The sequence below is a fragment of the Alosa alosa genome, chromosome 7 (genome assembly GCF_017589495.1).
Source record: "Alosa alosa isolate M-15738 ecotype Scorff River chromosome 7, AALO_Geno_1.1, whole genome shotgun sequence".
NCBI lineage: Eukaryota > Metazoa > Chordata > Actinopteri > Clupeiformes > Clupeidae > Alosa > Alosa alosa.
Genome location: NC_063195.1, coordinates 13,060,825 through 13,077,573, shown reverse-complemented (window position 1 = coordinate 13,077,573; position 16,749 = coordinate 13,060,825). Strand labels below are relative to the sequence as shown.

The following is a 16,749-nucleotide window of genomic DNA, read 5'->3' as shown; positions in this document are numbered from 1 at the left end:
TAAATATCAGAAACATAGGCTAAACAGTGTTACAAGACTTACACTTACCTTACTGAAAGGCAGGATTGCAGACCGGGCACGCCGAATTCACGCCACCTCAACGCCTCGGTCCTGGGGCTGAAGAGACTGGGGAGGAGGGAGAAGCCCACCCAGCAAAATTACGTTGAAAAGACGTCTTTTCAAGTCGTCGAAACAACGTTTGAGTTTGGTTGAAAAGTGAAAGGTGAAACGACGTCTTTTCCCGGTCGTTGAAAAGATCGTTTTTCACGCTGATCGAACGCTCAGTTACACGCCTGTATAGCTTCCCTGTTAGGCTTCTCTCCCGTGATGTCTCCTCACTTGCTCCCTTCAATGTCACACACGCAAACCTGATGTCATAGCAACGCCAAACTTTTGATTGTGTAGGCTTGAAAACATGCCAGACTGCCGGACATGATGGAGAATGCAGGGGATGGAAAAACATTTATCCTCCAGTCTCTATACTGCTCTGCCCCGCAGCTAGAAAATGCACGTGTGTACATGCACGTACGCTGCGCAGTAAAAGGCGATATCAAGAGATTGTATCTAATTCTATTAATGAACTAACTAGCCTAACTAACATAAACATGGCCTATTGGAAATGTTATGCAAAGTAAGTAGGCTGTAATGTAACTCCCATCTTCCATTCGTATGATGATGCCCATAGCATCACTATGAATTTGAAGATCATGCTAAACGTTTCTTTGTAAAAAATGTATAATAAATAAGTAGGCTTAAAAACATACCTATGTATAGTGATATTTATGAGCTATCAAAGCGATAACAGCATCACCACACGTTATCACTAATTAAGCTGCTCTGACAGGAGGTAAGTTATGTAGGCTATCGTTTGTCCATGAGCTGTCAGTTTGTGCAACCATGACGAGTCTCCTGCCATTCCAGATAGCCTACCTGCAATTAGAATTATGCCTATAGAAACAACGAAACTACAGGTATTTATAACTACAGTGAATATATATAGGCCTAGTTTCAATTTCATGTTCAAATTTGTCTTTTCAGTCGAAAATAACTATTGTTGTTGACCTGGTTTGGGAATTTTGTTTTATGAGAGTTCTGTAAAATTTTATGTTTTTGAATAGAGAGACATTTAATAAGAAATGTAATATACTTTAAGTGTTTGCTTTCTTATAATGATTACTATTGATATCACAATAATAATGTTATTGTGATATATTTTGTTGCGATAATCATATTCTGAAATATCGATATCATTACAGGCCTATAAGTCAAACAAAACATTTTAATAACTGATTGCTTTCTTTATCCCTTTATTAATTGTTCTTAAAGCCTCCACCACCGGAGCGTCCAGGCGCATGTTTTAATTGGTCTGCCACAGCTCTCCCGATGTCATGGTCGGTGGCCCTTTCACTCCATTTTTCAACAGCAGCTGAAATGACAAGAAAAACATTTTCATTAGACTAGGTGTGCTGAAGTGGCAATATTGCAAAGACAACTCCGATGGCAGATTCAGCACTCGAACATGTGAAACTGCTCTAATCGAGACTTTAAAAAACTTGAGAAATGAATGGACAATGAACAAATGTGTTAATGCAGAGTGTAGCCCCTGCTGTGCTCTTCCTTGTTCAAAATATGTTTGTGCAAGTTGAACAAACAAATGAAAGATAAATAACCCAGTATCAGAGATCCATACCTGTTAGGACGCCATAGAGAGTCATTGCTTTAAAAGCTGTCTTCCCACCATGGCCCATCATATTGAAATGGGACATAAGGCCATTCGTCATCAATCTGAAAAGATTAGCACATAAAGTTACATTTGTATATACAAATTCAAAATGAGATTACTTTTTCCACTAGATTTTTTTTAGACTGTTGTGGAGTCTCTATAATGTGTGCAGTGCACTCCCGCTAATCTGATTACAACTTCATGTTCATTCTTTCTACAATAAAACTAAAATTAGGGGCAGCCATGGCCTACTGGTTAGCGCTTCAGACTTGTAACTGGAGGGTTGCCGGTTCAAACCCCGACCAGTAGGAATGGCTGAGGTGCCCTTGAGCAAGGCTCCTAACCCCTCACTGCTCCCCGAGCGCCGCTGTTGTAGCAACCATGACAAGTCTCCTGCTATTCCAGACTGTTGTAGCAGGCAGCTCACTGCGCTGGGATTAGTGTGTGCTTCACTTCACTGTGTGCTGAGTGTGTTTCACAGATTGGGATAAATGCAGAGACCAAATTTCCCTCACGGGATCAAAAGAGTATTTATACTTATACTTAAAACCGATCCGGATTTCATTAAATAGGAAAGAGACAATGCAATAGACCAAGGCACACAAGAGAGACTGAAACATCAGAGGCCACAGGCCAAATAAGGTTAAACAGCAAAAACTACATTTTCAAGAAGTACTGTACTCTGTATCTGAACATACCTGTTCAAAATTTTTGCAACACAGTCTTTTATGTCCTTCCCCCCCGACCTTGCTTAACTGTGCCAACTGTGAAAGAAGTAAATAGACAGTAAATATAGAATCTTAAGCCAATTATTAAGTCAATAACCTACTGATGAGGGCATAGGACAACACCTCATCAATGCCCTCATCAGTTTGCATTGGTTGTGGTAAGTGGTATATGATATCTTACCAGAGCCTGTCTCTCCTCCTCCTGATTGAGCTTGTCTTCTAACATGAGGACCTCGTCCATGGTCAACATGGTTTTTAATAGGTATGTCCCTCCCCTTTGGTGGTCCGCCTCAATTCTTTTCACCACCTCCATGATCTCCACCAATTTTTTCATCACACATCTCTGGAATTCTGAAATGTGACATTTTCGGATTAGTTATCTTCTCATCTATTCAATCTCTTCCTATAGCCTAGTGATTTGGTTATACATGTAAGATAAATCTAGCATCTAGATCTAGTGCCATATTCATAGAATTCAAAGACTATCTTTCAGGATCATGTCTGATATGTGTAAACATACGATTACTGCATGACACTGGTATTCCAGAATATCTTTACTCAGGTGAACTGCAGTGTTTTGTATTAAATTGTGCAACATGAACATTCCATCTTTTCAAAGATAAAATTGTATAACATTCAAGTCAGTTCCTTGGAGCCATACCTGCCCCTTTAAAAATGGCATGTTTTCAGGCCAATGTGCCCTACTGGAGACAGTCATTTTTGTTGATCAACCACTATATGGGGCTATGGCCAAGCTCTGTAGTGGCTGATCAACAAAAAATACTGTCTCCACGGCTTATTTGATGTGTTTTAATGCAGAAAAACACCCTTGGGTCAATTTTTGCCATGAATACACTTTAATGCAACAGATTGACATATTTCCAATTTGAACTGATGAAAATCAACAATAGTGATTATGTGAACAAATGTGATTAGAGCTCTAGATTGCTCAAACATCTGGTTGTAGCAAGAATATTTAAAACTCACTGTCATTTTCCATGGGGAATACACTGTTCCTCTCTCTGGGGGAGCGGGCCCTGATGCCTGTGACAAGAACATCAGACATTGAAAATGTTAGATTAAGTGTTATGTGCTATACAGACACATTCATTACTTTTAGATCAACTTACTGTTTGAAGCTAAAGGAGAACCACCAGGACGGGAGCCTCTGTGGTTCCTGGGTGAGGGAGAGGGGCTCCTCATGGACTGGCCTGTGACAAGGGTGAGAGACAGGGAACATATTGGGGTCGTGTTCTAGACTGTAACGTTCAGACAGCATTCTTTGCTTCAGTTCATTTACTTACTGTTTGAGGCTCGAGGAGAACCACCAGAACGGGAGCCTCTTTGTATTCAAAGAACAACATCTTAAGCAACCAGTGGTCCCTGGACCGCACTTTGAGAACCACTGTGCCACTGTGCTAGACAATAAGGTTCAAATGGCATTCTTTCCTTCAATTCATTTAGGTCAACTTACTGTTTGAACTTCGAGAAGAACCACCAGGATGTGAGCCTCCTCTGTGGTTCCCGGAATGACTGGATGAGGGAGAGGGGGTCCTTATGGACTGGCCTGTGACAAGGGTGAGAGACGGGGAACATGTTGGGCTTGTGTGCTATACAGTAACGTTCAGACAGCATTCTTTGCTTCAGTTCATTTAGGCCAACTTACTGTTTGAGGCTCTGGGAGGACCACCAGGACGAGAGCCTCCTCTGTGGTTCCCGGAATGACTGGATGAGGGAGAGGGGCTCCTGGATGAGGGAGTGGGGCTCCTTATGGACTGGTCTGTGACAAGAGTGAGAGACAGGGAACATTTTGGGGTCGTGTGTTAGACAGAAAGTGGTGAAAGTGGACAGAAAGTAGATGGCACTTTATTCTTGAGTTCAATTCGGTTAACTTACTCCTTGGAGATGAAGGTGAGCTATCCTGCCAGGACTCACCCCCAACATCAGAATGATTGGAGGGGGAGGGGCTCCTCTGGGGGTGGGGTGTGACAAAGTGAGAGAACATGTTGAATTGAGTCATTCATCCATACATTTCTTTTTTTAGTCCATTTAGGCAAACTTACTATATGATGAATCTAGAGTTGGGGTATTATCCAAAGAGGTCTGGTCCTCTGATTGGTTTCTGACACTGGGTGTCTCTGTAACAAATATAAATGATCATGCCAAAAAATGTTGAACTCTCTCCCTGCTAACTGATTTGGATTTCTTTTGACATTCTTAACTAGTCCACTTGACTTACCATTAGTCATATTTGGTGGCTTGCTGAGCAGTCCTGTGCTTTTGCCTACATAGAAACAGAGAAAGTATTCATGTCGCAAACAGTATTTGTTTGGCAAAGACATATTTAAGACTTTTTACATTAAACAACCCTGGCGATGTGCAAAAACAATAAAAATGTAAGAAAGGTGCACAGACTCACTTTTTTGGGGTCTGGGTTCTTCATCTGATAGTTCTGGTTCTAATGAACTACAACAAAAGTTAATTTACATTCCAGGAATACAAATGTTTCAACATTTGGAATGTGATGGATTACATACAGCTGTAAGTATGCTTGCCTTCAATACAATCAGAAAATTGCTTTCTTTTTACTGCCCTTTTCCCCAGTTCTGGAGGGTCTTCTGAATCTGTCTGTGCTGACGATGTATAATTAAACTCAGTGCACTCCTTTTCACTTTCTGTAAAAAAGTCAGAAGTTGCAAAGTCATGTAAACCAACCGACATGTGTTATTTGGAAATTTTCTTTATAGCAGTGTGAAAAATTACATGGATGTAAACTAGCCCAAAATCTCAAATTTGACCAGGTCATGAAAAATCGATGTTTTCACCTGCCGTGTCTCGCCTTAAGCATCACATACCTGAAGTACATTTTATTTTTATGAGGGGAAAGTCCAGCAGGATTCGTTTTGTTTTTCCAGGCCGACGCCCGTCCCTTTTTTGGCCATCTGAGGACTTTTCTTTCTTTGTCAATCCAATTTATTGGCAGCACCCCTTCAAAAACTTTATCGCCCTCCTGCCACACAGCCCTCGCAAACGCCATAATCTGAAACAAATAAAAGTAGAGTTATTATGCAACAGACTTATTGTGAACACAATATAAAATAGTGGCGCGACAGGATTCCTATATTATTTAGTGATGCGGACTAACATCCCCATCAGAACCCTGCAAACCCCCACCTTGACTAACTAATTTTCTGTGGGAAACACTGTACCTCGTTGTTCAATTATGCAGAAGTGGAAAAATTGCATGCCCCCCTCTGTATGGGATGCACACAGCTTTCCTCTTTAGGTCACTGGATTGAAGGATTTTTGTCCTTGCCATGCGGTATGTGGTATTGCCAATAAATGCTATATCTATCAGCTTTGATTCACATGGCGTTATGAAAAGGTTTGACGTGTGCTTTTCAGGAATAAATCTGCAATTGAAATTTCCATTTTCTCCAACTTCTTCTATGATGGCCACACTCTTGTCCCCTAGGACGAAGCAGGCATCCTTGAGCCTCACTGAAACGGTAAGTCTTTCTTTGGCCTGTTTTGATTTTGCCCCCTGTAGATCCTGCCTCTCTGCCAGTCACTTTGCCACTTGCGTCAGCGGATCATGACTTGTTCTGACCATTTTCTTGATGGTTTGCATGAAATTCTCAAATGGAAAGGCAGAAATCTCATTCAAAGAGCAACCGAAATGTGCAACATCCTCATGAATGTGCTTTAACGCATGCACATTGTAGACTGTGAATCTGTCTCCATAGATATCTTGACAACTGTTAACAAAATAGGTCAGCAGGTCAGCTGCATATTGGAGTAGAGTGTTCCTCCTGTTGGCATCGGTGGTGAGCAGGATGGACATTCCCACTGTCAGACAGAGAAAATGATCGTACACATCTTGATCAACCAGTCCATCAAGGACCACAGGTCCCGTGTAAAGAAGGAACTGGCGGAACTCTGTCGCCTTCCATCGATCCAACTCGGTGACTGCCCTGGGCTTCCTTGCCACCTCACTTCGCATTTCATTTCTTAGCCCTACAAGTCTTGTAGACAATTCAGATCTCTGCCTGGTAGATAGTTTCCGGGGGTTGGTCACACGGCAGAGAAAATGCAGAATTCACCTTACAACACCAAGGCACACAAGGTGCATATTATCGAGGACGAATGACGTCACACATGGTACTCCTGCTCTTAACAGTGGGGTCTCTCCATGTTGGTGTCCTTTGTAGGCTACCTGGCAGAACTTTTAATCTGTCCTACTAGGGAATTTCTCTTGAGTTGAACACCACTCTTCCTTTCCATTCACCCAGCTCCTCACAGCTATTATAGCCTGTATGATAGATGATGTTTTTAAGAAAAGCCCTTGCTGGGGCATCACAGATGAAGGTTTTGACCAGAATTTTCACAATTGCCCCGTTATATTGAAAGCCACTAGTTGAGAGATTATTGATGTCTTCCACCAAGTCTTTTAAGTACTCTTGTAGAGGCTCAGGCTTGGATGTGCCACTGTAAAGTGTGACTATGAATGGCTCTGATTCCTCTGCCTTTGCCAGGATGGGCCAGAACTGAGTCCCAATTGGCACACCATCCACATTTATGCACAAGGAAATTCGGTCTATACAGGCAGGAGACTGTTGAAGTGCTCTTTGTGTGCCTCTCTCTAAATCATAGTAAATGTAGCGGCCATTACATCGCTCCTGCAAGCTCACTACTTTTGGATTTGACAGAAGGGTCCTCGAGTCCCTTGGCAAATCTTCATGTCCATGTCGTTGTAGAATGTGCAACAGCTCATTTACTGACTTATGGGTAAGTTTGTTAGCCAATGCGGCGCTGTGATCTGTGATTTCTCTACTTGTCTATTTTTTTACATCAGGTAGGTGCATTGGATGCAGCTCACACGAGGATAGTGGAACTGGAGGTGCTGGTGATGTCACATGAGTATTTTCACTTCCCTGCTCTTCTATATGCATACGCACGCACCCATACGGTCCGTGTAACGCTTTGCAGTGCTTTGTTCTATTTGCTCCATCCATCTGATGCAAATAAAAATGTGTTCAATAATCCAATTTTCAATTTTTTTAACTGGTCAGCAAATAGATAATTGCTGCTATTTTCTAAATGTGTCATTAGTCATGCAAGATACAGAAAAAAAACAGAAACTGGATTGGAAACAAAAGTAAAATTCAGTTAATATTGGATTTTTGCCTTTTTTACCGTTTTTGTTGGGGTGAACCACAAGCGTAGGGGGGTGACCTGATACATATTGGCGCGCGGTGTTGATCACATTTTATCAGCGGATGTAAAGATGGAGGGCTATCAAACACAGTTCAGCTTGCATCAAGGTGCCAAGCGATTGATAATGTCTCGAGATCAGAACTTCAGATGCAGAGGGAGACATTGCTGCATCCTGATATACGTGTGTAGAATGTTCATGTTCTGGGAGGCTTTGGAGACCTACAGAGAGGGTTCAAGCGGAGTAATCAAGGATCTTTGCCTACATGATCCAATGGACTTGAGCCGTAGTAGCAATGTAGGCTATTTGCTGTTGAAATTAATAAATGGATAAACTGATAAATTAGGCATACTCACTGTTGTGTCTTCGTTTAGCCTAATGAAACCTGGTCTAGCGTAAAGTGTTAAATAAGCAAAAATGTCCCACGTCAAACAGTGCTTGGGGTAGCCTGTAGACTGACGTCTTCTGCTTTGGGGAATTATTTGCTATGGTATGGCATGGCCATGGTATTCAAATATACTGTAGATATGTTCAACATAGGCTGAAAGTTATGTTTAACGTGCCATCTCCCATTATTAATCTCTAAAGTAATGAGTCAAAATCACGCACAACTTCAGGCAGCGCTCTCTTCCACCATCTAGCCTGGCCCAGCTAGATGCTGTTCTCCCCCCGGTGCTCGTGGTTCAGTCCAACCAAAAGCTCAAAAAAGGAAAATTAAAAAATTGATGCATCATTTCAATGTTTAACTTCTCAACAGAAAACCGTAACTGTGCTCAATTGAAAATCAAAATATGCAACAATCCCATTTACTGTGCCGTCCTAAAGAATGGATAATGGATTTTTAAGCCTATTTTTATATTTTTTCATGTGAATTCTGCAAATAGAACATAGCACTGCAAAGCGTTACACAGACCCCATACACTCCCACATGCTAAGTTGTTAGTAATAATCACTGAATCCGAACATGTACATATATAATTGGTTTATAGTTTGTTCATTGTGTTCATTTTGGGTGTTCATGTATTGTTCCATGTTGTGTATTTCTATGATGTCCAAGTTTTTCAATAAAATATGTTTCTTGTTTACTTGTTACTTTGACATTAACCTTTTATAGGGCATATATAATGTGGATTTCACTCTGCAGCGTCCCGATGTTTTTGTTTTTTTAATGAACAACTGGTTAGGTTACGTTTACCTGAGTGCATGGCATGTGCAACACTGTGATTAGAGTCCTCTACCAACACACAAAACAGCATATCCCCGCAGTCTTGCTGGCCGAAGTAGTGTTAGTAATAGCACGGTGAGTGGAACATATTAGCAAAAGTTTCAGAACCTTAACTCGAGGAACAACAACTAAAACTTTTGGGAAAGAAATAAGAGCTTTGTCTTCCATAGAGTTGCAACAATTTGCTACTTGTGTGTTTCTATGGGGAAATGTTTTGGATATCATACAAATTATGGTCATATGAAGGACACATACACACAAGGCATTTAATCAATGATATACCAGCTTGGCTTTTTATGTAAGATTGCCTTTTACAATGTACCTACATAAAAGGCAAGCTTACATAAAAAGGCAAGCTGGTATATCATTGATTAAATGCCTCGTGTGTATATCTGTCCTTTATATGACCATCATTTCTATGATATCCAAAACATTTCCCCATAAAACACACCTAACTTTCACAAGTTTTGCTCTTTACTGTAGTCTACACAGGAAGGTGCATTTTTATTAACATTGCAAGATGCTCAAACATCATGCTCAAATGCATTTAACAACTAAAACTAACACCATCCATTTTTCCATAGCAATAAGGACAACCATTACCGCATGGCACAGTGAATGGACGCATATGAGGAGAAGATGGATGAGCTGCTCATGCTCTTAAGGAGCTCCCAGTCACCTCCCTCTGCTCCAGTCGATGACCTATTGCTGTCGTCCTGCTCGACAGTCACTGAGCTGCAGGAGAGGAGGAACAAAATGCCCTCCCTCCAGGACTTGGTCTCTGCCCGCTTAGGTCCCAGAGTACATCACCAAAGACTCCACATCACACACTCTTTAACTTCCTCCCCTCTGGCAGGCGCTACAGATCCCTGCACACAAAAACAACCAGACACAAGAACAACTCTCTTCCCACTGCCGTCACTCTCCTGAACTGCAGATAAGTGGGGTCATCCATTCACCTGCACATTACATACTTTATCATTCCAATATGTGTCTTGCACACTACATTTGCACTATTACTTTGCACTCTACATCACACTCCATGTGTACTTATATTGGTATTATGTCTTATTTCTATAGTTGTTTTGTATATTGTGTTGTTATCTGTCACAATGTATATCATGTGATCATCGGAAACATCGGAAATGAATTGCCTTTTTTGTTTCGGGATGTTTTAATTGACGATTCTACCTGGCCGACTGAGATTCTCAGAGATGCATCAGGGAACCATGGAGACTCATCTCGGCGCAAAAGGAAAAAACACAGAGGAAAACGATTGAGGAATAGAGCTCATAGGCCTCCACTGCCTAGCATTCTCCTAGCCAATGTCCAGTCTCTTGTGAACAAGATGGATGAACTAAGAGCGAGGAGACAGTTTCAAAGAGACATCAGGGACTAACATTCTATGCTTTACTGAGACATGGCTAACTGAACTTGTACCGACAGTGCCATCACTCCGGTGGAGTTTTTTCTGCTGCTGCTCGCTCTGACAGGACTGAGGAATCTGGAAAATCGAAAGGTGGCGGTGTTTGCATCATGACGAACAGTAAGTGGTGTGATCCTAGAAATGTCACCGTTCTCTCAGTCCTGCTCGCCTCATCTAGAACATCTAGCGATCGTCTGTCGACCCTTCTACCTGCCCTGTGAGTTTACTTCGGTAATATTCAACGCTGTCTACATTCCTCCACAAGCCAACACAGATGCTGCGGTTTCAGAATTGCAAGAAGTGTTAAATAGACAACAACACCGCACCCTGAAGCTGCGCTTATTGTGGCCCGGTGATTTCAATCAAGTACATCTGAACGGTCCATGCCTGAATTTATTCAACACATTCACTTCCCTACACGTGGTGACAACACACTGGATCACTGCTACACACAGTTCAAGAACAGTTACAAAGCGAAGTCTCTACCAGCTTTGAAAATCAGATCATGCCGCTGTTTTCCTACTGCCTATGTACAAACAGAGAAGTCGGACGGACCCCCAGTGACGAAGGAGGTCAAGCTGGACTGACCAATCGGAAGCCAGGCTACAGGGCAGCCCTTAGCAACGTTGACTGGGAGATGTTCAAGACGAACTCTGCTGACATCAATGAGTTTACGGAAGTATCATTGAGTTACATCAATATGCTAACTGATTCCATCATCCCAACTGTAAAGATCCGAAGCTTCCCTAACCAGAAGCCATGGGTGGATAGAGAAGTGAGCACGGCATTAAAGACACGCACCATGACTTATAATGCTGGGCTTATTTCAGGGGATATGACGGATTACAAAGCAGCATCTTATAGTTTACGTAGAGCTATTAAAGATGCTAAGCGGCGCTATAGAGACAGAGTTGAAGCTGATTTCTTGGAGGGTTTCCAGCACGAGTGTGGAAAGGACTCCGAACCATCACTGGCTTTGAAAGAAAGTCCCCTCCTGATGAATGTGAGTAAAGCCCTCCCTGATGAACTTAATGCTTTTTGTGCTCGCTTTGACATGAAAAACACAGACTATATTGGACTAGCTGCAGCATGTGAAGCAAATGAGGATGCACCTTTCTGTGTATCTGAGGTCGATGTGAGCAATGCCTTTAGGAGGGTAAATTGTAGAAAAGCTACTGGACCGGATGGAATTTTTAACAGGGTTTTGAAATCCTGCGCTGCTCAGTTAGCTTCTGTGTTCACTTATATCTTTAACACATCATTGGCTCAAGAGACAGTGCCTACTTGCCTCAAGCAGCCTGTTATTGTTACAGTACCGAAAAACAAAAGTCCATCATGTCTGAATGACTACCGCCCAGTAGCCCTGACGTCTACAGTGATGAAGTGTTTTGAAAAGCTTGTGAAAAACATTATCTGCTCATCCCTCCCTGCCTCCTTCGACCCCCTCCAATTTGCTTACAGAGCCAACAGGTCTACAGAGGATGCCATCTCAAACCTTATGCACACCACCTTAACTCACCTGGAGGAGGGGAATGGGAATTATGTGAGGATGCTGTTCATTGACTTTAGTTCAGCATTCAACACGATAGTACCTCTCACCTTGGTCACAAAGATGAAGGCCTTAAGACTGAACACCACCCTGTGTCACTGGATATTTGACTTCCTCACCAACCGTTCACAAGTGGTTAGAGTGGGGGGTCTGACATCTGACCCATTAACCATCAGCACTGCTGCTCCCCAAGGCTGTGCTTTGAGTCCACTGCTGTACAACATCTACTGTACACACATGACTGCAAAGCCAACAGTAGTCATACCTCCATCATCAAGTTTGCAGATGACAGTGATCTTGGGCCTGATTAGTAACAACAATGAACAGCTCTACTTGGATCAGGTTGATGAGGTGGCACAGTGGTGTCAATCTAACAGCTTGACACTGAATATCAATAAAACCAAGGAAATGGTAGTGGATTACAGAAGGCAGCAGCAGAACTACAGTTACACCCCACTAATGATCAGCGGGCAACCTGTAGAGAGAGTCACAAGTTTTAAATACCTTGGTGTCCACATTACTGAAGACCTAACATGGACTGTTAACACTCAATATGTTCTGAAGAAGTCCAGACAACGACTATACTTCCTTCGTCAGCTAAGGAAATTCAAAGTTTCTACATCCATCATGAAGGCCTTCTACACTTCAGCGGTTGAGAGTGTTCTAACTGGTAGCATCATCACCTGGTATGGGAACTCCATAGTTAGAGATTGTAGTACTCTGCAGAGAGTAGTGCTCAGCTGAACGCATTACTATAAGAACTCAACTCCCTGCTCTACAAGATATCTATTCCAGAAGAGTACTCCTAAGAGCCCAAAAGATTCTGAAGGACTCTTCTCATCCTAACAATGGATTATTCCTACCGCTGAAATCAAGAAGACCCCCACACACACACACACACACACACACCTACAATACTTTTAGCACTTTTACATCCCTCTCCCTATGCTACAGACCATTTATTTTCTTATTTCATCACACGTCAAAACACACACACACACGCACACACACACACACATATCTGACTTTCTCCAACTTTTGCACATCTCCATAGAACTTTTTATTTATTATTTTTGATTTCTCCTCCATCTACCCATGTCCTTGATTGCCTAGCCTTTCTGCCCCCCCCAACACACACACTTACATCATCACTGTCATCACTTCACATACATACAGCACACTGCTTGCTACAGTAAGCCTCCTCTACATACTTGCTGCACACTGCCCCCCCACATACACAGCACATTGTCTTCAGGATCTTCTCCAACACACATCCTCTACATACTTACAGCACACTGCCCCCACCTACCCACACACACACTACACACACACACACAGTCACTGCTCCACTCCACTCCCGCCCACACACACATCTTCACTGTCATCACTCACATACATTACATACAGACATACATTACATACAGACACTACAGTGTCCTTGGATCCAAGATGGCGGCGCTGCACGCACGCATAGCGACCTCTCTGTCCCAACCGTCTGCGGTGTTTTGTTAAGTTTAAAAGTGTTTGTCCGAAAGTTTTACGTGTTCGTCTTGTCTTACTACGTCGTACTACAAATTACAGCAGGCAGTTTTAATTGACATCTGCAAAAGCAAGTTTTGCAGCGTTCTGGACTTTGCAACAGAGGCGCTAAAGGAACTTCGGACTACTCCGGCCTGCAACAACACCGGACTTCGCCTGCTACTCCTCCCGGAAAGCGTCCGGAAGCGGTGTGCGAGGAAGCAGAAGAGGGGCAAAGCGGGCGTCCGGCCCAGGCTAGCGGCCAGCCCAACTTCGCCCAACCATACCATCCATTCTCCTGGCAAATGTACGATCACTGGACAACAAAATGGATCACATCGACTGCTGAGATCAACGAACCCGGACAGTAAGTAACTGCTGTGTGCTTTCGTCTTCACTGAGACTTGGTTAAATGACAACATTCCGGACTCTGCTGTACAACTGGAGCAGCTAGCATGCTATCGAGCAGACAGGGCCATTGTAAAGGGAGGTAAATCACGAGGAGGAGGAATCTGTGTTTACATCCGTGGCCGAATGGTGCGGGACACTGTAGTAGTATGCAAACACTGCTCACCACTGGCAGAGTTTATGATCATAAAGTGCCGTCCTTTTTTACCTGCCAAAGGGAAATTACTGCGATTCTGCTAGTCGCGGTATACATCCCTTCTACCAACAACAACAGCGATAAGAACGCGGCTCTTAGTGAACTGTACCAGGCTGTCAGTGAACAACAGGCGGCACACCCAGGCGGTTTCACCATCTTCACTGGAGATTTTAACCATGCTGATCTCAAAACTGTACTTCCAAAGCTACACCAGCATGTTGATTTTCCAACAAGAGGAGATAACATCCTGGACCTGGTCTACACTACACACAAAGGAGCATACAAAGCCACCCCCTCCCCACATTGGACTTTCAGACCATATCACTGTTATGCTAATGCCGCATACAGACAAAGGGTAAAAGCGAACAAACCGGTTAAGTAAGCAGGTAAAAGTGTGGCCTGAGGGAGCCTCCGATGCTCTTCAAGACTGCTTTGACACAACAGACTGGGAAATGTTTAAGCAGGCAGCCACTTACAACAACCGGACAGACATAGAGGAGTATACAGACACTGTAACCTCTTACATCACCAAGTGCATCGATGATGTGACCCACACAAAAAGACATCATCACTTTCGGGCTAACTGGAAGCCATGGCTGACAGGGGATGTCCTCAGGCTGCTGAGGGCCAGAGACAAAGCCTACAGAGCTGGGGATGAAGCTGGCATGAAAACAGCGAGAGCCAACCTGTCCCGTGGCATCAAGGAAGCAAAAAAGGAATACACTCACAAGATAACCACCCACTTCAAAGACAGCAGGAACTCACAAAGCCTATGGCAGGGTATTCAGGCCCTCACGGACTACAAGCCCGCCACAGAGCTGTGAGAGCAACATCCCTCTGCTCAACAACCTGAACCGCTTCTTTGCTGGGCTTTGAAGCACAAAACAGCACCTGCCCACAGAAGACCCATCCCCCTCTACATGAGCAGCCCCTGTGCCTCTCTGCCGACAGCGTGAAGAGGACACTTGCTGCTATCAACACCCGTAAGGCAACAGGTCCAGACAACATCCCAGGTCGTGCGCTGAAGGACTGCGCAGGGGAGCTTAAGGATGTCTTCACAGACATCTTTAACACTTCCCTGAAGCAAGCCATCGTCCCATCATGTTTCAAAGCTGCCACCATCATACCTGTGCCGAAGAAAACTGCTCCATCCTGCTTCAATGACTACCGCCCTGTGGCACTGACACCCATCATCATGAAGTGCTTTGAGCGGCTTGTCATGTCACATATCAAAGCCATTCTCCCCCCACCCTGGACCCCTTCCAGTTTGCATACCGAGCCAAGCGGTCTACAGAGGATGCAATCTGCTCTGCCCTCCACCCAGCCCTCACCCACCTGGAAAAAAGAGACTCATATGTGAGATTGCTGTTTATAGACTTCAGTTCTGCATTCAACACCATAATACCACAACAACTCATCTGCAAACTTCGACAAACTGGGACTCAGTACCTACCTCTGCAACTGGCTACTGGACTTCCTCTGTCAGAGGCCCCAAGTAGTACGTGTTGGCAACAATACCTCAAGCAGCATCACACTGAGCACAGGGGCCCCCCAAGGCTGCGTGCTCAGTCCGCTGCTCTTCACCCTGCTGACGCATGACTGCACTGCAACCTACAGCAACAATCACATAGTGAAATTTGCTGGCGACACAACTCTGGTGGGTCTCATCACCAAGGGCTGACGGCGAGACTCAATACAGGTTGGAGGTCGACCATCTGACCACGTGGTGCAGGGACAACAACCTCCTGCTGAGCGTCAGCAAGACCAAAGAGATTGTTGTTGACTTCGGAGAGGTCACACCCAACACCTGCCACTGACCATCGGCGGTGCTGTGGTGGAAGAGCGAGCAGCACCAAATTCCTGGGGGTGCACATCAGCCCAAGACCTCTCCTGGACCACCAACACTGCATCACTGGCGAAGAGCTCAGCGCGCCTGTACTTCCTCGCGGAAACTCAGGCGAGCAAGTGCTCCACCAGCCATCATGACCACATTCTACCGAGGCACCATTGAGAGCATCCTCTCCAGCTGTATGCGCTGTGTGGGGCGGAAGCTGCACTGAATACAACAGGAAAGCCCTGCGAAGCATAGTGAACACAGCTGGAAGGATCATTGGTGCTTCACTCCCCTCCCTGAAGGACATTTACACCACCCACCTCACCCGCCAAAGGCGACCAAAATTGTGAGTGATGCAAGTCACCCCGCTCACAATCTGTTTGATCTACTGCCCTCTGGGAAGAGGTACAGAAGCCTGCGCTCCCGCACTACCAGACTCACCAACAGCTTCATACACCAAGCTGTAAGGATGCTGAACTCTCTCCCTCCTCTCCCCCCTCCACCCTCAGCTACATAACATCCTGGACATTGGACCCACAATGGCCGCCTGCACTACTCCACTTGCACACTTGAACACTTGCACACTTGTACACTTTACAACTTGGTGTTGTTGTCCTGAAAACACAACACTTCTGCTGCTCTTACATAACTTGCACCACTATGCCACTTTCTTCATTACTCAGGTCAAACAGAACTACCCAAGCCTCTTATTGGCCTGACTTTGCACTAGTTTTTTATTGACTGTCTATGCACAATTTCAACAAAATTTTGCTGCTCTTATTTTTTCATTATTATATGTGCCCTCTTATTTACTTATTTACTTAACATTCAAGTAAACAAAAAAGTATGTTTGTCTGTGGACTTAAAATTGGTAAAATATGTCTTGTCTTCACCGTGGGATAGTGAGAAACGTAATTTCGATCTCTT

General features: G+C 43.9%; 1 protein-coding gene across 1 annotated transcript; it reads right to left on the bottom strand.

The window, feature by feature from the left end:
- Nucleotides 1–1,290: 1,290 nt before the first annotated feature.
- Nucleotides 1,291–4,894, bottom strand: LOC125298238 (serine/arginine repetitive matrix protein 1-like). The gene is made up of 11 exons (XM_048248943.1): nt 4,871–4,894; nt 4,515–4,526; nt 4,348–4,423; nt 4,118–4,231; nt 3,926–4,018; nt 3,582–3,662; nt 3,439–3,495; nt 2,633–2,802; nt 2,422–2,487; nt 1,691–1,785; nt 1,291–1,426 (listed from the first exon to the last, which is right to left on the bottom strand). The coding sequence occupies exons 1-10, from the start codon at nt 4,892–4,894 to the stop codon at nt 1,720–1,722; spliced, it is 759 nt and encodes a 252-aa protein (XP_048104900.1). The 3' UTR covers nt 1,291–1,426; nt 1,691–1,719.
- Nucleotides 4,895–16,749: the final 11,855 nt, after the last annotated feature.